Below are 23866 nucleotides of genomic sequence, written 5' to 3' on the forward strand. Positions count from 1 at the left end.
AGACAGGGTTTCTCTGTATTGTTTTGGAGCCTGTCCTGGAACTCACTCTGGAGACCAGGCTGGCCTGGAACTCACAGAGATCCGCCTGCCTCTGCCTGCCAAATGCTGGGATTACAGGCGCGCACCACCAACGCCCGGCTAGAAACTGGAATCTTTATTCCATTCCTGCCCCTCTACAGTTGCAGTTACGATTTTACTGAGTCTTTTCCCAAACATAGAGCTATTGCTGCAAACAAACGCTGTGCAACGGAAGTAAGTGAAGTTAATGTTTTAAAGAGAAGTAGTTGGGGAAAATGTTCAAACGGTTGCACTGGAAACTGGTGAACAGATTAAGCGACTGTTTAGAGACTCCCCTCTATCGCCCCACCCCACGCCCCTAGCACCTGGGAGAGATTGCCTACTAAACTTGAGTCTGGCGGGAGGGTCAAGCCCCAGTGCGCTAGCAGATCGGCGGATCTAGATAGAGGGGCGTGGCCTTGGGAGAGCTGAGCCAGGCAAGCGCAGGAGTGGGTGTGTCCGGGGAGGGACGGAAGCGGGAGTGGGTGTGTCCGGGGCGGGGCGCGCAGGTCCGAGAAGGTGCGACTGTCCCGGGCCCTCGCGCCCGGGCGCTGGTGGAGAGGTCAGGCTGGCAGGGCATCGGGCCGCGACGGCGGGTCATGGCGGCGGGCGGCAGGCTGGAGGACGTGAGTGAGGCGCCGAGCCCTGTCCCCGCCATCCCCGCTTCCTGTGCTGGGCTCCGGGGGCGGAGACTGCGGGCTGGGAGCTACGCAGAGCCGCCGCGGCCTGGACTAGAGGGGACGCTGGGTGTGGGGTGACCTCCGGGCGGGGACCGCGGGCCCGGGTGCCTTTCCGGACACCTCAGGGTGGGCGCGAGGGTCCCTTCCTTCAGTCGGCGGCCCACGTGCGGTGCGCGTCTTTGGTTCCGGATCTGGGAGCTTCACGTGATGCGTGCTGGCCTGACAGTCCTCCCTGAGAGTGCCAGGCCGGGCACGGCTTGCAAGCCCCGGTGACCCCACTCTTGTGGGCCCTCCTGTGGTGGCTGGAGAGAGGACCGGGGACCTGGAGTGACGGTGGTGCGGGGGCTGAACTCCAGTATCCCTCGGGAAGACCTGTAGCTCCCATCTCCCGGAAACCCAGATTGGAGAAAAACCGTATCTATCATGTGCTGTTTTGCATGTAGGCATGGTAGGAACAGAACGACTTTTTAACCGTAGTTACATGCAAATTTAGTTTTTGTTTTTGTTTTTAAAGTACCCGGTGGCCCAGTTCACTGTGTAGCCAGTATAGAGTGATAATACACTTGGAAAAATCTTGTGTTTGAAAAGTTTATTAAGACATTATGACTAAATGTTGAATTGAATTGGGGCGGGAAAAGACGATTTTGGAGGAAACGAGCAAGGATGACATTACGATAGCACACTGACCCGAGCTAATTAACTAATAAGAACATTACTGTGGTTTTAGTCCTAAAGTACATCCAGAAAAGCGAAATTCCAGAACTATCAGAGGTTTGAGTCTTATGTATGTGGTTTCTGCACATTTCTGCATTTATTTTAGACTTTCTATGCAGCCCCAGCTGGCCTGGTACTCATTATGCAACCTAGACTGGCCTCAGATTTACCGAACTATTCCTGGACTCACCCTCTTTAGAGCTGGGATAAAGGGAGTACCCCACCACACCTAGCTAGTTAAATTTTCTTGATGAAATATGTTTTAACATTAAGACTAAAAAAAAGTAAATCTAGTTTTATTTTTCAGTTCTCAATATTTTCCAATATTGAGAAAATGGAAAACTGACCAACTCGTGGAAACGTAAGACTCATATTTTTTATTTAAAAAAAAAAAGCCCTTTTTTGAAATTTTAAGAGTGAGATTTCATGGACTGGCAATTATGGAAGAAAGAAATATCTAAGAGGAAAATGAATGGTTTAGAAAAACATGAGCAGTGAGGATTTCTTGGTTGGTGCTAAGCTGCCCTGGAGTTCTTCTTGGATATGTAAGTTTCAGGAATATAGTCCTAGATACTTCTTTCGACAAACAACAGTGATGATTATTTCTCCAACAGTTAGGTAGCTGAGTTGCTATGGACCTGAGTAGGTTGCCTGCTTTGGGCATGTTGTAGCTAGCAAAGTGCACATTTAAACTAATGGCTCACAAGGACTTGGTGCAGATTTGGGTGAATTAATACCCAGGTCTCAGCAAGGACCCAAACAAGAGCAGCTCAGAGTGTCTTAAATGATAGGAGTCATTGCAGAGTCTACACTGGGGTGACCACACAGCTGTTACCTTACCTAGTGTCTATCTTTCCTTTGTACTTCTCGTGAAGAGTAGATTGGACAAACCACCTTTTGTTCAGACCAAGTAAGGGAAAGGGAAAATATGTAAAGAAATTTCGACATAGTGTTTTTTTTTTTTTTTTTTCCCAGATTCATACTACTTACCTCAGGATCACAGTAATCCTTCTGCTGAAGTCTGTCATATACTGGGATTACAAACAAGCATGTGTCCCCATACCTGGGTCCCAGTAAGGCTTAATGCAGCATAGACATCGGGTCCCCAAAGGAAGCAGTTACTGGGGAAAAAAAAGTAAAGAGATAGTATTTGGGCCAATGCAATAGGTGCATTCTTTGGTAGTAATTCACTTAGTTATAAGAAGTGGAAATTGGTTGTGCCTACTTGGTAGAAATCTTATTTGCATAGCTTGCACACAGCCCTGGACTCAGTCGTTAGTGCCGCATAAGCCGGGCATGGCAGCACATATCTGTAAACCCAGCACTGAGGAGGTGAGGGCAGGAAAATGGTAAGTTCAGGGTCACCCTGGGCCTTGCGGGGCTATAGGGAGTTCATGGAGGAAATAAAGGAATACTTGGGGGTTCTGAGGATGTAGCCTGGTGTTAGAGCATCTGCTTCGCATGAATGAGGCCCTATGTTTGGAAAACAATAAAAAAAATATCAGACTTGTAAGAAGATAAAAAATGGGACTGATGAGTGGGTTGAAACTGATTCAGAAACAACACAGAAATAGCTAGAAATAGCAAAGAGAAAGCTTTCCTGCTACATGTTCAAAAGTTTGAAGTTGACCCAACTGAATGTGTCAGATGTCGAGTTGGGAACAAGTCAAGGAGAAGGTGCAGGTTAGTTGTAATAGGCACGGTGGGTGGGGAAGAACAAGTAGGAGTGCTGCTGAGATCAAATGGGGTTTCCTGAGAGCTCAGAGCATGAGGATGAGGAATAGTGACAGGTAAGCTGGAAAAGTAGAGCAGTGTTCTTCCGTGGCACGTCTAGCCTGGTGAAGAGTTAGAGCTCCGTCCCGAGAGGAATGGGAAGATGCAGGCTTTGTGAGGATAAACATAAACTTGTGACAGCAGTGAGGAAAATTCCTAAGGCCAGGATACCGAAAGGCTAAGAGAAATGCTGAGAGTCTGGGTTAAGACACAGTAGGATGGATGGTAGACATGCTACACAGGCATTCATATGACGAACAGGGTAGTTAACACAGGTTACTAGAGGACTGGGATGTATTGCAAAGACAGCACTGGTCTAACGTGGAAGGCTTAGTTCCATCCCCAATACCACAAATTAACTAACTAGTTAAGTAATAATAAAATCCCAGACCCCAGAAGACAGAATTGGGGAGATCTTGGGCTCAAGACTAGCCTTTGCTACATTTTGAGATCCTTTCTCCAAAAGGGAAACAAAAAATTTGGTAGAGGTCAGACATAGTAGTGCCCATCTTTAATCCCAGCACTTGGGGGGCAGAAGCAGGTGGGTCCTTGTGAGTTCAAAGCAATTGTGGTCTACATAGTGAGTTTCAGACAAACAGGGTTGTCTCAAAATTTTTTTAGTATAAAAATGACTCACGGTGGGTGGTGGTGGTGGTGGCCTACACGTTTAATTCCAGCACTTGGGTAGCAGAGGCAGGCAGATCCCTGAGTTGGAGGCCAGCCTAGTCTACAGAGTTCTGGGACAGCTAGGGCCACAAAGAAACTAAAACAAAACAGAAAAAGGCTCACACGTTGATTGCTAAGTCAGTGCCATCCTTAGTGATGTACAAAGTAGTTCTTATGTAGTAACCCATTTATTCTTCCTAACCAAAACTGGGCACAGGTGCTATTATTTCTGTCTTTTTTTAAGAGGAGGAAACTGAGGCTGGAGAGGTTACTTGTTGGGTAAAAGTGCATATAGTTTTGCAGAGGACCCAGGTTCGATTCCCAACACCCACATCCCCCACCTGGCAACGTTCTCTAACTCCAGCTCAAAGGGTTCTGACACCCTCTTCTGGCCTCATTGGGCACCTACATGCATGTGGTACACAGAAAATTAAAAAAAAAAAAAAAAAAAAAGTCTTAAAAAGAAACAAACAAAGACGAGGAAATAGGATTAGAGACGTGAAGTAACTTACAGCCAGTAAGCAATAAGACTTGAACTTTGTCTCAGTTTAACTTGAGAACCCTCCCAGAGCCACAACTCTTAATACCTCTGGCTAGAGTTGGCGCTGCCTCCAATGTTGTTACTGCTTCTCCTGATGAGCGATTGATGCCCTTGAGTGAGTTGTGGAAGCCTGCAAAGATACATATGGAACATACATTGATTCATGCACCATTGTTTGCTGTGTGTGTCCCCAAGACAGACAAGTAAGAGGTGGGGAATTGATAGTCTAGTAGGAAAGTTGGATAAATAGGAAGGCCTTGGAAAAAAATAAACAACCATGATCCAGAACCAGTCATTGTGGCCAACACTTCTAATGCCAGCACTCAGGAGGCACAGTCAGGCAGATCCCTTTGTCAAGGACAGCCTGGTCTACAGAGTGAGTTCCAAGACAGCCAGAGCTACATAGAGAAACCCTGTCTTGAAAAACCTAAAGAGAGAGAGAGAGAGAGAGAGAGAGAGAGAGAGAGAGAGAGAGAGAGAGAGAGAGAAATAGCAACACGACCCAGGAAGCCTTGTGTATAACTGTGTTTCTGCCTCACAGGGTTCCTTGGATATTCTTCAAAGTACGGATGATGACCCACTCCTGGACACCCAGCCTCTCCCACAGCACTCCTTACATGCCCACTTTAGACCCAGATTCTATCCTCTTCCCACGGTCATCATAGCGAATCTTCTGTTGCTTATACATGTGAGTTCACTACAGAGCTGGTGGTCCTAAAAGCACAGTGTGGAGGGCGGGAGGTGGCCCAGTCATGTTCAGGACCTGGGTTCCACCAAAACATGGGTGTGGAGGACCTTCCTCCCAACAATGGGGAAGTGGAGACAGGAGGATCTCTGGAACTCTCTGATCAGCCCGAGACTCTCCTGAGAGACTCCATCTCCAAATCAAAACAGTAAAGTAGACATCCCCCAAAGACCAGCACCTGCATTGTCCTCTGACCCCTCAGGTGCACGCACAAAGCTTTTGGGGGACATTTGTGCTATATCTATCAGTTTTTAAAATGTATTTATTTTTGCACAAATTTTTGTGCTCATGCTTCCAAGAATTATTGTAGAGACATTCCTTGTGGCTGTGTGATTGTCATACTAAGAGATCATGAAGTCACTCGTATCCTGAGTACTGCTGTTTCTCCTCCTGCATTCCAGGTTAGCTGCTCCATGAATAGAAACACTGCCTCCAAACAGAGAGAATCCACTCTGGAAAAATTGTCCTCTGGTGTCCACATTCATGCTTTAACAAAGCGTGCATACACACAAACACAGTAAATACATAAGTAAAGCCAGGCTTGGTAGTACATATCTATAATTCCAGCTCTTGGAAGGCAGAGGCAGGCAATCTTTGTGGGTTCAAAGCCAGCCTGAGACACCAAGTTCAGGTCAGTCAGGGCTGAATAGTGAGACCCTGTCTCAGAAAAACAAACATGCCTGTAATGTTGATAATTAGCAGGCAGACGGAGAAGATCAAAGTTAGAAGTCAATCTGGACTGCATAGTAAGACCTTCACTTCTTGTTAAATTCATGTGCTAATTCATTCATTAGCATATATGCAGATCCGTGCTCATTTTAATTAATATATATTTAATTTTAATACTCTATCCCTCCTTTTCTAAGGATCCCATTTATTAGACCTCACTAGAAGGTGGACTATGCCCCAAGAGACCAGCTCCAGGGGACTAGTGTGGTTCAAGAGTGGACCCTTCTAGCAAGCTCTGAGTTCTGCTGACTGATGTCCCATGTCACCTCTGAGAACCACTGCTTCACAGCTTCCTCATTTTACTGTGTTATGGCCCTCTGTCCAAATCAGTAGAGGCTAGCTCATGGACCAGTGGGTGAGAATGTCTTCAAGTATTTGCACAAACACGTAGAATGCTTTTTTTGCTTTTGTTAAAGTCAAGGCCTCAGTATGTAGAGCTCACAGATCTACTTGCTTCTGCACATAATTTTATTAGTTTTTAAATTTTTTTTTTATTTTTAATTATGTGAGGAGGGGGAATGCAGGTGTTCTTGGAGGCCTGAAGAGCGTATCTGATTGCCTGGGGCTTGACATGGGTGCTGGGACTGAACCCAGTCCTCTGCCAGAACAGTTTGCACTCTTAGCTGCTGAGCCATCTCTCCAATCATTATTAATTGCTTTTGAGATAATCAACTCTTTTTATACCTTTTTGTTTTTAATAAAAGAGAAAGGCATAAAATGTCAACATTAAGTGGCTATCTTTTTAAGTGGGATTTAGGGTGACTTTATTTTCTTACTTGTGATTTTGTCTGAGTACTTGCATTTTTCTTTTTCAAATTTGATGTGTGATCTCCCTATATAGCCCAGGCTGACCTAGGATTTTCCATCCTCCTGATGACAGGCATATGACTCTGCCCACTCCCATGGTTTTCCAGAATGTTTTTGGCAAGAAGTTTTAAAATCAAGTAGGGTAGCCTAAGTCATAGAGCCTTTTGAGAAATGGTAGTTTCTGTTTCCTAAACCCATACGTTTATGATAATTTTGTTATTGAATTGATGTGTGAGTGTGCATGCTCACTCCTGGTGTGAATGCAGGTATGTGTGTCCGAAAACACAGAAGTCAGGACAACTTCAAGAGTCAGTGTTCTTCTACCATGCAGATCCTGGGAGTCAAACTCAGGTTGTCCGTCCTGATGACAAGTGTCTTTACCCACTGAGCCATCTCACTGGCCCTGGCTGCAACCTACGTATTTACTGTGGATCCTACTGCTTTTCTTTCCACAGGTTGTATTTGTTATTTTAGCATTTTTAACAGGTGTGCTGTGTTTGTACCCTAATCCAAATGAAGACAAGTGCCCAGAAAAGTACACCAACCCACTGAAAGTTCAGACAGTCATAATCCTCGGAAAAATTGTCCTGTGGATTCTGCATTTGCTTCTTGAACGCTACATTCAGTATCACCACAGCAAAGTCAGAAGCCGAGGCTATTCCCAGATCTACCGGTCTACAAGGCATCTCAAAACACTCGCCCTCATGATCCACTCTTCTGGTAAGCCCTGTACCTCTCAGCTGCTCTTCCTCTTGAGTGCCAAAGGTGATTAAAAAAAAAAAAAAGACATATGAAATTAGATTTTATAATCAAATATGTTCTCTCTTTTTTTTAAATTTATTTAACTTATTTATTATATTTGCATTGGTGTGAAAGTGTCAGATCCCCTGGAACTGGAGTTACAGACAGTTGTGAGCTGCCATGTGGGTGCTGGGGATTGAACCTGGGTCCTCTGGAAGAACAGCCGGTGCTATTAACCACTGAGTCATCTCTCCAGCCACTAAATATATTCTCTTTTTATATATATATATTATATATATATATACATATATATATATATAAATTTATTTGGTCATGGTGGTGTGGTGGTGGTGGTGGTGGTGGTGGTGGTGGTGGTGGTGGTGGTGGTGTGGTGTGTGTGTGTGTGTGTGTGTGTGTGTGTGTGTGTGTGTGTGTGTGTGTGTGTTGTAGTCCCTGAGTTTTTCTTTTGGTGGGAAGAGAGAAAGAGAGATTGAACTCAAAGCTTTGGGTATGCTAGATAAGACTCTACCAATGAGCTGTGTCCCATCCACCTCCTGAAGCTTTTCTTACAGTCTATGCTGTTTTGAGATAGCATCTCACTGTGTCTTGAAGGCTGGCACTCCTAAAACTCTTTTTTCAGTCAGGCTATCCTCCAACTAATGACAATCCTTCTGTCTCCGCTTCTCAAGTAAGTGCTAGGATTACAAGTTTCGTGCCACCATGCCAGGCATTAGAGCCTTAATTTTCCATTTGCTGTGGTTGTGAGGCCAGTGTATCCCCTTTCACATGTAGAATTTCCCACCTTTTTGGTATCAGCCGGCTAACTTGCTCAGGGAAGGGGATGCTGCTGCTGTTTTATATTTATTTCTGAGGGTTAGAAAAGGTGGTGAAGGCAGGAGGACCTGGAGTTCAAGGCCAACCTGGTGTTTATAGCAAGTCTGTAGCCAGCATGGGCTACATGAGACCTTATCTTTTTTAAAAAAAATGAATTTTTCTTCTATATTCTATTAGTGTATTACCCTAAGCAGTGGTTCTCAAGCTTCCTAAAGCTGGGACCCTTTAATACAGTTTCTCATGTTGTGGTGACCCCCCAACCATGAAATTATTTTTGTTGCTACTTCGTAACTGTAATTTTACTACTGTTATGAATGGCAATATGAATGTTTTTGGAGATAGAGGTTTGCCGAAGGGTTCTTGACCCACAGATTGAGAACTGTTGCAAAGGGTAAGCTCCAAGCTCATTCATTCACTAGAGGTCTTAGTGGAGGCTCAGGGAATACACTTCAGTGGAGAGGGCACACTGTAAAATGGGTCACCTTGACTGAGTCTGGGCCAGTGCATGGAGGTTATTTTCCTGGGGATGACTGAGTTCTAACTGATGTGTAGCCACATACCGCCAGAAGATGTCACCATAACACCAAAATAAATCAGAAACTTTTGAACTATTTCTCATGTAAGTATGGAACAAGAGGAAAGAATACTCTCAAGTAAGGATCTAGAAATGTTTGTTTCAAAATCTAGAAATAAGAGTTTTGAAATTCATGAAGAAAGTATTTGGTCTTTACCTTTTTAAAATCTGACTTTAAGCTAGGTATGATGCAACGTGGGCCTTCAGGAGGCTGAGGCCAGAGAATGGTTGATGAATTCAAAGTCAGCCTACACTGTGTTGAGACCCTATCTCAGTAAATAGTATTTTTTTCACATGTGCAGAAGAACCTAAAGAAGTCAGTTTAATACTTCTATAAAACCAGTAATTCATTCCTTAGTTTTAAAATAAAGTCAGATTGTAGCAAGTCTTTACTGCCTGGCCACCTACCTCCCAAATCACGACTTGGAGACTTATTACTAATTATGAAAGCTTGGCTGATAGCTTAGGCTTGTTTCTAACTAGCTCTTATCACTTAAATTACCCCAGGTCTTTTAATCTATGTTCTTTTACGTGACTTGGTTGGTTACCTTTACTTTGTAATGCTTATGCTGCTTGCTGTGTGTCCCTGGTGTCTCTACCCTTTCTCTCAGTGCCCTTTGTGCCTGGAAATCCTGTTTAGCTATTGGACGTTCAGCTTTTTATGAAACTAATCAGTGTACAAAAAGATGATTCTACAACATCAGATTCTTTGGTGGGGTTTTGTTGTTTCTTGTTTTTTTCTGTTTTTTGTTTTTGGTGCTAGGAGTCAGACCCAAGGCTTCAAACTTCCCAGTCAAATGTCCTGCTACTGAGCTAAATCTTTTAACTCCTTGGTTTTTGAAAATGAGGTCTCGTGTAGGATGGTCTCAAACTTGCTATGTAGGATTCATGCTCTTGCATCTACCTTTTGAATTCCAGGGTTACAGGCTTGATCCTTGATTTTATGTGGTTCTAGGATTGAACTCAGGTTGTTATCCATGCTGGGGAAGCATTCTATATGGGCCAGCCTTCCATATTTTTTTTTAAAGAATTTAGATTTCTAACCTATTGAGCTTTCCCAAATGGGGGCAGTGGGGTAGAGGTTCCAGCCCTCTGATTGCTTATCCTTCTGGTGACTGGGCCCATTCGCAGGCTATGCAGAGCCCACCCTTAATAGCATAAACACTGTCTTGACCTCAAGAGTGTGTTATATATAACAACACAATTTTCTCATTTAGGAAATCACAAGGGCTTAAGGAAATTGGACAGACAGACAGATGATAGATAATAGATAGATGATAGGTAGGTAGGTAGGTAGGTAGGTGGGTAGATAGATAGATAGATAGATAGATGGTAGATAGATAGATCATGTTCTGGACAGCAAACCAAAGGAACTTTGTGCTGACTGAAGACCACCAGCATCCTATCACTGTCTGTTTCCCTTCCTCCTCAGGCAACACAGCACTCCTCCTCCTCTTCTGTGTGCAGCATTCTTTCCCTGAGCCCAGCAAGCTGTACCTGGAGCTGATTCTGGCCGTCCTGGCCCTGGAGCTGATCTGCTCCCTGAGCTGTCTGATGCTGTATGCAGGTGAGAGTGGAAGCCTCTGTCTTGTGACCTCTGCCTGCCTCTCTCCTGCTCACTGGGAAGCATAGCCTGTTACTTTAGGGGAAAGCTGCCCTCCCCTTAGCTGAGGACTCCTTTAGCCCCCTCTTTCACTGTTGACCACCTCCAGGCTTCTCTCCTTTCAGAGTAACAGAAGAGACGACCACTACCAGTGAGTCAATTCTCTACAGCTGTGTCATTCATAGATTTGGGGGACCTTAGAGTTGGAGAGCTGGCTCGTCAGTTAAGAGTACTTACTGCCCTTAATCATGTCAGGTGGCTCACAACTGCCAGTAACTACACACCAGGGGATCCAGGGCCTCTGGCATGCTGAAAGCACAGGCACGTACGTACCCTTACACACCAACTTACTTACACACACACTTACACAAGCTTGTTTCCTATGAGAGTGGTTCTCAACTTTCCCAATACTGTGGCCCTTTAACACAGTTCCTTATGCTGACCCCAACCATAAAATCATTTTCCTTGCTACTTTATAACTGTAATTTTGCTACTGTTATGAATTGTAAGGTAAATATCTGATATGTAGGATATCTGATACGTGACCTCTGTGGAAGAGTCATTCAACCTCCCAGGGGGTCATCACCCACAGTTTAAAAACTACTGCTATAAAGCAATCAGAATGACTCTGAATTTATAGCCATCTCCATGCCTCTGCCTTCCAAGCTCTGGGATTATAGCCAAGTCAGTAAGCTATACCCTGCAAGTAAATTTGGCATCTAAATTAAAAACAAAGGCCAGGCCTGAGGCACACACATTTAATCCCAATAGGTGGAGGGCAGACCCACATGGGTCCCTTGAGTTTCAGGCCAGCTGGTCTACATAGTGAGACCCTGTCTCAAGAATAAAAAATGAGTGCTCACTTAATGGTGTGGTCATGAGAATGGAAGGAGGTCATCCATCTATGTCATTCGAGATATGCTGTTGTAATGTGTGTTGTAAATGTCAGCTATTGTTATTATTGTTATTTTGTTACTAATGATAATCTTGACATTTGCTGTGACTAGTCCTTGCTTCGTAGACTTTAATAAGCAATTATATTCAAACTGTTTACTCACTACTCGATCGAATATATATTATCTGTGCAAAAAGAGTTACTAACTAGTATAACTTGAATAAATGAATATAAGAGTTTCTTCAGAAATAGGTAATCTGATTAAAAATGATTTTATTATTTCAGTGAGAATTAGGAGATTCAATCGAGCCAAACCTCAGCCTGATGTACTTGAAGAAGAAAAAAATTATGCTCACCCCAGGAATATTGCCTCAGAGACCGGCTTCAGGTAAGGCTTGAATTGACAGTAAAAAAATCAGAAAGAGGGAACTTTTTCCCTTCAGGTGTCTGATGGTATGTGCCTGTGATTCTGTCTACTTGGGATGCCTCCAAGTAGGCAGGGTGGACCCCTATCCAGGACAATTTAGCAAAATCTTGACCCAAAATAATTTTTAGTACCTTTTTATAAAGGCTGGGAATGTAGTCAGAGAACTTATGTATGTGTCTCAGGGTTCATCCCTGGTAGCTTGCTCCCTCCCTCCCTCCTTCCCTCTCCATCCCTTCCTTCTCTCTCTCTCTCTTTCTCTCTCTCTCTCCCTCCCTCCCTCCCTTCCTCTCTCTCTCTTATTTGTTTTTTTGATTTTTCGAGACAATGTTTCTCTGTCAAGGAACTCAGAGATCTGACTGCTTCTGAGAACTAGAATTAAAGGCTGTGTCACCATCGCCTGGCTCATGTGTTGACTTTAAATTGTAAAAACTTTTTTTTTTTTTTTTTTTTTTTTTTGGTTTTCAAGAAAATGTTTCTTTGAATAGCCCTTGCTGTCCTGGAATTTGCTCTGTAGACCATTCTGGCTTCAAACTCACAGATATCCCCCTGCCTCTGCCTCCCAAGTGCTGGGATTAAAGGCATGCACCACCACCACCCAGTTTAAATTATAAAAACTTTAACAACTTTTCTGGGCAAAAAACCAAAAGCCTAAAAATTGATTTAAAAAAAAAAAAGGCAACATGGTTGATTTCCCAAGTGGAAGTCACTAAGTTCATTCATGAAGGACTGGTCTCAGAGTATCCCTGTTGTATAGAACCCCAGAGAAAACACTGGGCACAGGGTGCCTTACTGAATACTCCTGAGGACTCATTTGAAATGACACCAAAGAATGTCGGTGACTGAGTGTAACCTGTTTGCATCCTGGTTTCTGCAGGACTATGTCAAGCCTAGAAGAAATTGTTGAAAAGCAAGGAGACATCATAGCATACCTAAAGCGGCACAACGCCCTGTTGAGTAAGCGGTTGTTGGACCTGGCCTGTCAGCCAGCCAGGACATGACAGCTACTGAGTCCACAGTTACTCCAGACTGCCCATCCACCGGCTTCCTGCTGCGGGAACCACAGCCTTCGCTACAGCCACATTCACAGTGTGTGCTGGCAACATGAGCCCCTGGGTGACTATAGAAGGCTGGAAAACTTGAGAAGGTTTTATATAGTTTGAAACAGTTTAATTTCTTGACTTTTCTGGAATGCAAGCTATCGTTTAAGAACCCTGGAATAATCTGGCTCTTTGTAAAGCAAGTGTGACTGTGACAGTCTGCTGGCTGTAAACGGGGTTTTGAAACCCATCTGTTCTTGCCACAGTGAGACTGCTGAGAGGCCTTCTTGTACTCGATGTTTGCTTCGGAAGAGTCTCACAGGCATTTGATATGGGTGTGGGCTCATTGGATGAGAGAAACGGTCAAATCATTTGGGTCTTGTTTGTTTGTTTGCTTGTTTGTTTTCCAGTGCTGGGGATAAACCCAAATGCCTCACACATAATAAGCCAACACTGCCACCGAGTCAGCTTTGATACAGACTTTCCTTCAGCCAGTCATGGTGACTCACACCTGTAACCCCAGTGCCCCAAAAGCTGAGGAAGGAGGATGACCACTAGCTTGAGGCCAGCTCATTGCCCAGTCCATAGAAGGAGACCTTGCTCCAGAAACACAGAAGTTTCCTCATTGTAGGACTGATCGAATCAGGGCATATGCTGTGCTAGTTCTGAGAAATAAAATGCAAACAATTCCTGGGGCAACGGGAGACTATGTGGTGAAGTGGTGGCACCTGTTACATAGTTGACCTTCCATTGGCAAGTGCTGAGAGATTTAGAAATAATCTGTCACTTTCACTTTATTTCTGCCCTTCTTCAAGGAGTTGCCATATATTTCTCTGTTCTACTTTAATAAATAAGTTTAATTAGCTGAAGAGCCAAACATAATTATATAGGGATATGATGGACACACCCTGACAGGCAAGGACTGGTCTTTCCATCCACAGACTCTTGCTTGTGGACAGTAAATTCCTGTTTCCTTGGATACAGCCATTGCTGGGGCATTCTAAAAGTTTTCCTCCCCCAAGATAAATGTGTACATGTCTTCTGCTGGTAATATGATTGAGTCTCTAAGAAGTAATACTGACATTCATACATTGAAGCCACATTGTACTTAAAGTTTTCAGAGGCTAGAAAGATGGCTCAGTGGTTCGGTGTGTGTATGGGAGACAAGAGTTCAGTTCCCATACCCAGGTTGCCATTTCTTTTGACTATGAAAGAAACTGTTGCCTATCCCAGATCTGTGGTACCTCTCTTGTGCCATGCACCCCAAATCCTTTGTTCAAATCCTTCTCCTGGGATAATCTTGATAGTTATTGTTTCTTGAGGCAAGGTCTCAGGTAGCCCAGGCTGGCCTCAAACTCCCTGTGTACCCAAGAATGACCTTGAACTTCTGACCCTTCTACCTCCACCTCCCAAGTACTGGGATTACAGGCATCCCCATCATTGGAACAGGAATGGAGCTCAGTGCTGTGTGCATGCTACCATCTGAGCTTCATCTCCAGACCCTTTACTCTTTGTTTTTTGTTTTTTGGGTTTTTTTTGGTAAATCTTTAACATGCTTATTTTTAATTTAATGACTTTAATACAATTGTTTAATTTAGTGCACCTGCACAGAATAAAATTGCTTAAAATATATTTTTATTAAATTTTATTCTTCTTTTAAATATGTTTTTAATTTCACTGTATATAAACTTTTTGCTTACTTATATACCTGTGTGGTGTGTGTGCCTGGTGCCCATGGAGAGCAGAAGAGAGCAGCAGATCACCTGGAACTGGAATTACAGGTGGCCATGAGCCATCAAGTGAGTGCTGGGGATAAAACCCAGGCCCTTTGGAGAAGCCTCCATCACTGGTGGGGCCTCTGTCACTCCGGCCCCAGGTCATCTGATTCTGATCACCTCAGCTCTCTACTCTCCAAACATTTATGTTTTAACTCGATGGTCAGAGAGCTTTATTATTTGTAAATGATTGCTTATGTTACATGTATGGGTGTTTTGCCTGCATGTATGTCTATGCTCCATGTCCATATCTGCTGCCTGAGGATCCCAGAGAGTGCTTGTAATACACTGGATCTGGAGTTATTGAGGGTTGGATCAACATGGTGTTGCAAGGAATCGAACCTGGATCCTCTAGAAAGGCATCCAGGACCTTTTAACTACTGAGCCATCTGTCCAGCCCCAGAGATCTAAACCACACATTAGGTCATGTACACATGATTCCTTCTCAAATCCCAAGGCCTGGCAGTGAAAGTCCTTAGGAAATAAACTCCCTTTCCCTACCTGGCCATTTCTCCTGGTTCTCTGTTGGCACTGCTATAACCATGCTTCTGTGGTATGGACTGCCAAGCACATTATCACCTCAGGGCCTTTGCACCTGTTTCCCCTTCTCACATATTCTTTATTTCCTTTGAGTCACTTAATGAGGAAGCCCCTCTAAAACTGCAGCCATAAATCCCGGAGCACTGTCTCATCATGCCTATAATCCTAGGACTTGGGAAGTGAAGGCAGGAGGATCAGACTCAGGGCTATTTGGATTTACACAAAGGATTCAAAGTCAGCTGGGCTACACGCCACCCCATCTCAATACTAAGAACCACCTACAGCCTTAGTGTTGTGGGTCTACAGCTCTCGGGCATAGTGTTTGCCTAGAGTATTCAACCTCAAACTTGGATTCTACCCCAGTACCACAAAATCAGCCATTGGCCAAAACCACAGCCTCCTCCGAATGCGGGTGCATGCTCACCCTCTAGGTTGTAGCAGTCCCCAGCAGGCATGTCAGGTGGTTCACAACTGCCTGCTGTACCTCCTCCAGGGGATCTCGCACCCTCTTATGGCCTGGCACTTGTAGATACCTAAACACAGACATGCCCACATACAGGAAAATCAAAAGAAGTCTTTTGTAACCAAAGAGAAACTCCCAGGGAGCTGGGCATGGCACAGTGGCTCATTTCGGTAATTGCAGCATCCAGGAAGCTGAAGCAGAACTGCTGTGGATCTGAGAGAGACCCTGTCTCGGAAACAAAAGTCCTAACTAAATGCTAGCCCAGCCTTGTGGCCCAGACCTGTAATGTCAGTGTGTGGAGAATTGAGAATTTGGATCATCCTCAACTATATAGTCAGAGGATAACGTGGAACAACAAAAGACACTGTTGTATGCCAACAAAAAAAAAAAAAAATGACTTATTCGCCTCTGCCCATATAAAGGTTCTACACCTCTTGACAATACCAAGCTGGAGACAAAGCCATTACTGCTAGGGCCTTTGGGGCAAAGAGCAGATCCAGACTAAAACACCAGTGTACATGAGTGTTGCTACTAATGACATCATTGGGAATACTCTGGGGTCCTTTATTGAATGAGGAAGAGTAGACATCTTTTAAATTATTTTTATGTGTATGAGTGTTTTGCCTGCATATTATATATGTGTGTGCACCTGGGTATGCCTAATACCTACAGAGGCCAGAAGAGGGCATCTGATTCCCTGGAACTAGAGTTAAAGTTAAATCCCTGGAACCCCCAAGGTTTAGGAAGAGAACTAACTCCAGCAAGTTGTCCTGTGTCCTTCACTTGACTGTCATGGCACAGGTGCCCATAAACATAATAAGTGTAATTTTAATGAATGGAAGTGAAAGGTTCAGGATTTAATGCTGATCCGCTCTACCTCTTTAAGAGACAGACTCAGAGCATGCACAGGAAGTTCACTTCTGGACCTGAGAAACAGCTCTGTTAGTAGGCTGCTTGCCTAGTGTACATGAGGCCCTGGGTTCTGTCCTTCGCAGTGCATACAGCTGGGAATGGTAGCACCTGCCTGTCATCCCAGCACTTGGGAGGTAGAAGCAGGAAGTGAGAAAAGCCACAGATTTTCCTGCTTCTGCCTCCTAAGTGCAGAAAGACATCCATGAGCCAGCTGGATATTTAAGAGTTAAGTGAAGGGGGCTGGAAAGTTGGCTCAGCAGTTAAGAGCACTAGCCTACTCTTCCAGAGGTCCTGAGTTCAATTCCCAGCAACCACAGCGTGGCTCACCACCATCTATAGTGGGATTTGATGCCCTCTTCTGGCGCAAAGGTGTACATGCAGATCGAGCACTCATATACATAAAATAAATGAATCTTAAAAAGATTAAGTGAAAAAGTGTGAGAAGGCAAGAGTGGTAACTCCAAACCCTGAGGAACAATCTTTTACATATAGAATCATGTTTCTTTTATTAAAATTAATTTTAATGGATAAAACAGTACATTAATGGGAACCTTGTTACACCTCAACATGTGTACATTTATTTAACTATCAGGTTACAACTACCTTTTCAAATGTTTGTCTCCCTTTCAGGTGACAACACCCCAATGCTTTCCTGCAGCTTTTTGAAATATAAAGTGGATTATCATTGCCTATAGTCACCCCACTTTGCAGTAAAACAAGGGCATTTTTCCTTTGCTTCAGCTGTAACTTAGTAGTTATAGTCCCTTCCTCTCCCTTGTTGCTTCCTCTATGCAAACCTGATTATTTAAATGCTAAATGCAGTCCTGGGACATATGATGAAAGAGGTGTCTCTTGACCTTCACATCTTCAACCATAGCGTGTCAGTCTGCCTGTCTGTCTTATACACACACACACACACTAATTTTTAAAAATTTATTTAAAAATATACACAAAATGTATCAAGGCATAAAGGCATTTGCCAGCTATCCCAGCTACTTGGGGGGGGGGGTGAATCACAAATTCAGGGTTAGCCTGGACAACTTAACAAGACTACATCAAAATCAAACAGGGCTGATGTTAGCTCAGTACACAGAACTTTCATAGCATGTGTAAGGTCCTGAACCCAATCCCTAGTACTGGATATAGAAGAGAGAGGGGGAGGGGAGAAGGAAGGGGGGAGAAGGAGGGAGGTATAGAAAGGGAGGGTACTCTTTATTAATATTTTAGGTGTTTCTGAGATTATAAGGAAACTAAGGTATCTGTAAGTACAAATTTCAAAGGCTGGACATTTGTGAGACTGAGGGTAGATAATAAGGAATTCAAGGTCAGCCTCTACTATGTATCAAGTTTGAGGCTAGCCTAGACTACGTAAGACCCTCTCGGATATAAAATAAATACATTCTTAAAACTATCACTTTCTGAGGTGGGTTGGGCTGGTAATGCTAGCCACCTGGGAGTGCTGAGCCAGGAGGGGCTGCAGAATTAGTTAAGGCTAGGCTGGTTGACTCACCAAGACTGTCTCAAGGATGAAAAGGTTCAAGTACATAGCTCAATGGTACATCATTTGCTAGGCATGGGGTTTAGTAGCGAAACTTTTTACAGATGTGAGACTAAGAAGCTTAAAAATGCATCTGTTACCTGATGTGTTGATCTATGCTTGTAAACCCAGAGTACAGGAAACTGAGATAGGATGGCTGACAGTGGCCAGCCTTGTCAGCATAGCAAGTTCCAGACCAATCAGAGTTATATATAAGAACTTGCCTCAAAAATGAAAAAAGAATGTTGGGTACAGATTCTCACACACATAATCCTAGCAAGAAGAAGGTGTGGTTTAAAGGAACACAAATTCAAAGTTGTCCCCAGCTATTTAACAACCTTGAGGCCAACCTAGTTTGGGGACAAGGGTGAATCGAATTTGAACAAACCTGTTAGAGTTAAGGCCACCCTGTGAAATCTGTGACAGAACAGAGTGTAAGAGGTTCTGAATGAAGTCCTAGGTAGAAGTAAGGGCAAACAGGCCCAGTAAAGTTGTCCCTGAAAGTACAGATGTGAGATTTCTCGGGCATGCTATAGAAGGAAACCTCTCCCAGCTCATAGTCCAGGAAAATGCCAATGCGTTTGGCTCTTGTGGCCTGCTGAAAGTTTGAATCAGCTCCTGAGACATCAAAGCAGTCACCCTGCCAGACAATCCTCCAGCATCCCCGAGGGACAGAGGACCACCTTGCCTCAGTGGACAGATTGGCTTTGCAGACACCAATAGCCCATTCAGGCTTCTCTCCTACCTTCACCTCCCAGAAATGTCTCCCAGAATTAAAATTTGGACACCCCAACACAACAGGGCTGTTGGTAAACCTTTTCAAAGAATGAGGAGTGTGTTGCTTTTTCTTTAACAATGAGACACACTTTTTATCCTCAGAAACAAGCAGTTGGGGATGGGCAGATTCTGGGTCTAGAGTTACGTTAACTGTAAATTGCTGTATAACTTTTTGTAGAGCTGAACACAGGAGAGGAAAGTTGTATGTTTCTCTTCTTAACTGAGCTGGGAAAATGGCTGGGTTCCTTAGACTCTGAAAGTGCTTGTAGAAATCCTTGACTGTTGACAGCAATTCTGAATCCGATTGTGCTCTGCCGGTCACCACGTGGCTCATGAAACCTCTGAGTTTGGAAATATAGTTTTCAAACACCACTATGTTTTCCCTCAGTCTTTGCTTGACATCCTGCTCCTCATCCTTTAACCTGGAGAAAGCTGCCTGCTGATCCCAAAGCAAAAGTTGGTTGAGCTGCTCCAATTCAGAGGTCAGTTCTTGCCTCCGGGCTTCTGCCTTCTCCCTGAAGGTCTGGATTCTTTCGTTTTGAATGTTTTTTAACCCTTCAACGTCTTTTATTTGCATCTTCAGAGACTGGATGATGTCTTGAAACCTTTGCCTGTGATGAGAGGCAGCCTGTACAATGGGTGTCACCTGATGGCCGTTGTGGTTCTCAGACCTGGTGCACTGGAGGCACAGCAGCTGCAGGTCGTCTTCACAGAAGTGAGTCAAGACCTGGTGAGCACAGCTGGGATTCTGACTCTTTATTTCCATTGCCTGTCTGTGGAGCCGCTGGGCCACTTCAACCATCTCTTTCAGCTGTGTATTGGTTGTGAGGTTTACCACTTGGCATTGGTATTGACAGATAGGACAGGAGAACTTGGGTTGCATATTTGTATAGGTTCGGAGGCAGGATAAACAAAAGTTGTGCCCGCATTCTGTAGTGACTGGAATCTTCAGGTTGGACTGACAAATGTAGCATTGGAACTCTCTCTGGAGGCTGGCAAAGTCCAATACCCAAGACATCAGGCTGGGGATGAAGGACTGGATCTGGGTAGGCTTTCTTTTGAAAAGTTGGCTTTGGGGTACTCGGCAGAGACAAACAGACTCACTTGTCCTGCAATTTTCAGGGTCTCTCCTCAAAACAGCTGTCTCCCCACTGATGTCTCCTGGGTTGCCTATAGTGGTAGAAGCCTTGAGTTCTTTGTGTTTTTTAGACTCTAATTCCAGCTGCCATAAAGGTACTTACAAATGGACACACAACCAGGTACAGCTCAAATGGACAGCGACTCTTCTGGACTCTGGCAACTCAGTTGGTTTGAGTCAGAAGAAATTTCTTAAAAAAAAAAATAATAAGTTACTTTAGATGGTCCCAGGTCCTACCCACTGAGTACCTGGTTCCCGTTAAACTCAGAGTGACATCACATATCCCAGCCTGTCATTTCCAAGCTTGGAATACTGAGCCCTAGCTCCCCTACCCACTTGGCCCCACAGCCCATTTGTGTACCAGTCCCTCCAACCAAGGCTGTAGGAAGAACAGAGCCCTGGGGTAGACTGGCAATAAACAAGACATGGCAGAGCCCTGATTAAATACCATCCCTCCCTGTAACTCCCTGACCTCAGGCTTCCACCTCCTAAGTGCTGAAATCAGAGGGCTGGAATCACAGGAGTCCTGATGGGAATCGAACTCAAGAGCCTCAAGCCAGCTAAGTAAACACTTCACAGACTGAATTATGTCCCCAGCCCATGTTTTCCTGCTGCTTTCCTTTGTTATTATTTCCATTTTGGTTTGGTTTGGTTTTCTTTTTGGAGACAAAGTTTCACTATGTAGCTCCGGTTGTCCTGGAACCCACTATGTCGACCACACTGGCCTCAAATTCACAGAGATCCACCTACTTCTGCCTCCAATTTCTGGGCTTAAAGGTGTGTATTCAGTTCAGATCTTTTGACAAACTCTCCTACTGTAACAGGTGATGGCCTGGGGGAGGACATCCTACTCAAACAGAAGTACTAATGCAGAATGCAGGTACACTGCTTTAGCCTCAGAGGTTAAATCCAGCAGGAGCTGGCTCCAGCAGCTCCCTTCTGCTCCCCCCACCACCACTTCAGGGTTCCTTTTTAATCCAGCTAAGGCAACTCATCAGTGTGCTGGCTAGTTTTATGTCAACCGAACACAAGCTAGCATCTTCAAAAAAGGAGGGGGCCTCAATTGAGAAAATGCCTCCCTATGATCCGGTTGTAAGACATTTTCTTAATTAGTGACTGATGTAGGAGGGTACAGCCCATTGTGGGTGCCATCCCTGGACAGGCAGTTCTGGATTCTGTAAGAAAGGGGGCTGAGCAAACCATGAGGAGGTCAGTTAGCAGTAATCCTCCCTGGCCTCTGCATCATCTCCTCCCTCCAGGTTCCTGCCCTGCCCAAGTTCCTGTTCTGACTTCCTTTGATGATGAATTGTGATATGGAAGCATAAGCCAAATAAACCCTTTCTTCCACAAGTTGCTTTTGGTCATGGTGTTTATCACAGCAACAGAAACCTTAAGATGATCAGACACCCATTTTGCCAAAACTAACCATCTTTGTGTTCCGATCTGTTTATCTACTAACTATCCAAACAGTAGTAGTATATCAGTCCAAACCATGGGCTTCTTGCATAGGTACATGGGGCTAGGCAAGCACTTTACTAATGGGGCCACCTCCCTACTCCCCCTAAGAAATGTAAGTGCTACACGCCTTTAATTCCAGCAGAAGCAGGAACATTTCAGGGTTCCAGGAGCTCCAGGGCCACAGAGGGAAACCTTATCTTGGGCTGGGGATGGGACATAAATGCTAAAGCCAGGCATGGTGGCCCGTACCTTTAACCCCAGCCCTCTGGAGGCAGAGACAGAAGGATCTCTGACTTCAAGGCTCCAGACCATATAGAGCTACACAGTGAGACCCTCTCTCAAAACAAACAAATGTAAGTATTAACAGTAAAACCAGCCAATGGGAGCTGCCTTTGTGGAGGGCACAGGTATATAAACGAAGAAAAGGGGGCTGGCTGCCTTCTCTGTTTCATTTTGTTATCTGTCCCATATTCTTTGGCTCAGGGCATCAGTGTAAATCTCTGCCCTAAACTTGCAGTCACCTTGGAACCCAGGAAGAACAAAACCTCTCCTGGGACAGAAGCCCCACCCCAAACACACAGCAGATGAGGACCATACCTGTCACGAGGTTGAGGCTGCACCCTGGAGCAGCCTCAACTAGCCAGATTTGATCCCTTCAAGAGTGACAGTAATGAGGGCCTGTGACCACATCACACAACCAAGGCTGAGACTGACCAAGCAGACACACTCCAACCAGGACTGATTAATTAAGAATGCCCGTGCCCCACCCTAATTTTGTCTGTACTTAAACCAGAGCTCACACCTGTAGCTCCTGGCTCCCTGAGTGATGAGTCAGCACTTTCCAACTCAGTCACATGCACAGACCCATGTAATTTTCATTATTATTATTTTAATTTTAGAAACATCTTTTACATATCAATTCCCCATTCCCTTACCCTCCCACCCTTCCATGCCACCCCCCCGGACTCCCCCAACTCACCCCCACCCACTCCCCAAGGATAATGAGGCTCTCTAAGGGGACCATCAAAGTCCATCACATCATTTAGGGGAAGGCCCAGGCCCTCTTTCCGGTATCTGGGCTGCAATAGTATCCCCCCATAGGGAATGGGCACCCAAAGTTATTTGTTCACTAGGGATAAACACTGGCTCCACTGTTACAGGTCCCATAGCCTGCCCAGGCCTTCTAGCTGGCACCCACATTTAGAGGGCTTGGTTCAGTTCAATACTGGTTCCCCAGCTTTATGACTAGGGTCTCCATACTCTCACTAGGTCAGGTCAGCTCTTGGCTCCTTTGCTCATCCCTCCTCCCTCTCCACAACTCGATTCCAGGAGTATGGCTCCACATAATTAATTTATTGAATCTCCTAGCAGAGGGATGCCCTTGATATCTGGATTCTGCTGCCTCCACCTTTCTAGGAGCTGGAATCAATCCCTTGACCTACCATGCCTGGATTCAATCTCCATCCCTTTGCTTCAGTTTATGTATGGTGGACACTTAGTGGAGACAAGCCTGCTGTGCCTACTAGGTCAGCCTTTTCTGAAAACCCAGCTAGCAACCGCTGGGCATTTCTCTCTAGCTGGGATAGTTCCTGGCAGTCAGCCTGTTTGCCACCATGTGCTGGAGATGTTGTGTTTGCGCCTGTAGCTGACATCGCCACAGTCACAATTCTAGAAACAAAATCAAAGTTCCGGTCCAACTCCTGGAGCTCAAGACTGCACCCCTTCCTCCCCACACACCTGCTCCTCCCCCACTTGCTCTTCCACCCCACCCAACCCCACTCCTTTCTGCAACAGCATTGGCTTCTTTGCTCTAACAAAATTCCTTAGCTGTTAGACATCTGTCCTTGGCCTCATTACTTTACTCAAAAGTCTGGTGGGCCCCTCCACACTGTCCTTAAATGTCACATCCTTCTACAAGGACATCTGGGTTGCCTAACTGACCCCTCACCCCTCCTCAGAATCAGTATTGTCACAGCATGTGTCACTGTGGGGAGTGTATTTGGCTTCATTTAGGTTCCACTGAGGCACAGGCAGGTCACAGATCCCTAGCCCAGGACAGACCTTATGAAGGAAGGAACGGACGAGGTAGGGACAGGAAGAGCTATCTTCCAGAGAGACTGAGTAGCAGCCGGCAGAAGCAGGCAGCGCTGACATTCTGCAGAGGTCCTGAAATTTTCCAAGACACTTTTAGATTTGAGCAATTTCCATAGAGCCATGGAGAGTTTTCTGTGCTGTGACTGTTTTAAAGTCACCAGAGTATAGTAAGTTATTTTGAGACAGGAGTCGCCTGATGTATCTAGTACTAGTGGTTAGAGAGACTGAGGCAGGCAGGCTGGTAGAGCCTCGAGCACTGAGCACTCTCTCTCCTCTCTCTCTCTCTCTCTCTCTCCCCCCCCCCCCCGACTATTACACTCCATCCTCGAGCGCTGCCGCAGGCATCATG

General features: G+C 44.9%; 2 protein-coding genes across 4 annotated transcripts; one reads left to right on the plus strand and one right to left on the minus strand.

Annotated features, from left to right (window-relative positions):
• The first annotated feature begins 533 nt into the window (after positions 1-533).
• Positions 534-14455, plus strand: Tmem192 (transmembrane protein 192). 3 transcript variants are annotated; one of them, XM_027394054.2, is made up of 6 exons: positions 534-683; positions 4973-5119; positions 7168-7432; positions 10294-10428; positions 11645-11747; positions 12661-13692. In XM_027394054.2, the coding sequence occupies exons 1-6, from the start codon at positions 657-659 to the stop codon at positions 12782-12784; spliced, it is 801 nt and encodes a 266-aa protein (XP_027249855.1). In that variant the 5' UTR covers positions 534-656; the 3' UTR covers positions 12785-13692. The 3 variants fall into 3 exon arrangements, with proteins under 3 accessions (XP_027249855.1, XP_027249857.1, XP_027249856.1); XM_027394055.2 differs by lacking the exon at positions 534-683 and adding an exon at positions 914-1185; XM_027394056.2 differs by lacking the exon at positions 10294-10428 and having other exon boundaries at positions 12661-14455.
• Positions 14456-18447: 3992 nt separating this feature from the next.
• Positions 18448-19629, minus strand: LOC100756820 (tripartite motif-containing protein 75-like). Its single transcript, XM_035451446.1, has one exon. The coding sequence runs from the start codon at positions 19627-19629 to the stop codon at positions 18448-18450; it is 1182 nt and encodes a 393-aa protein (XP_035307337.1).
• Between the last annotated feature and the right edge of the window lie 4237 nt (positions 19630-23866).

Source organism: Cricetulus griseus, assembly GCF_003668045.3.
Source record: "Cricetulus griseus strain 17A/GY chromosome 1 unlocalized genomic scaffold, alternate assembly CriGri-PICRH-1.0 chr1_0, whole genome shotgun sequence".
Classification (NCBI taxonomy): domain Eukaryota; kingdom Metazoa; phylum Chordata; class Mammalia; order Rodentia; family Cricetidae; genus Cricetulus; species Cricetulus griseus.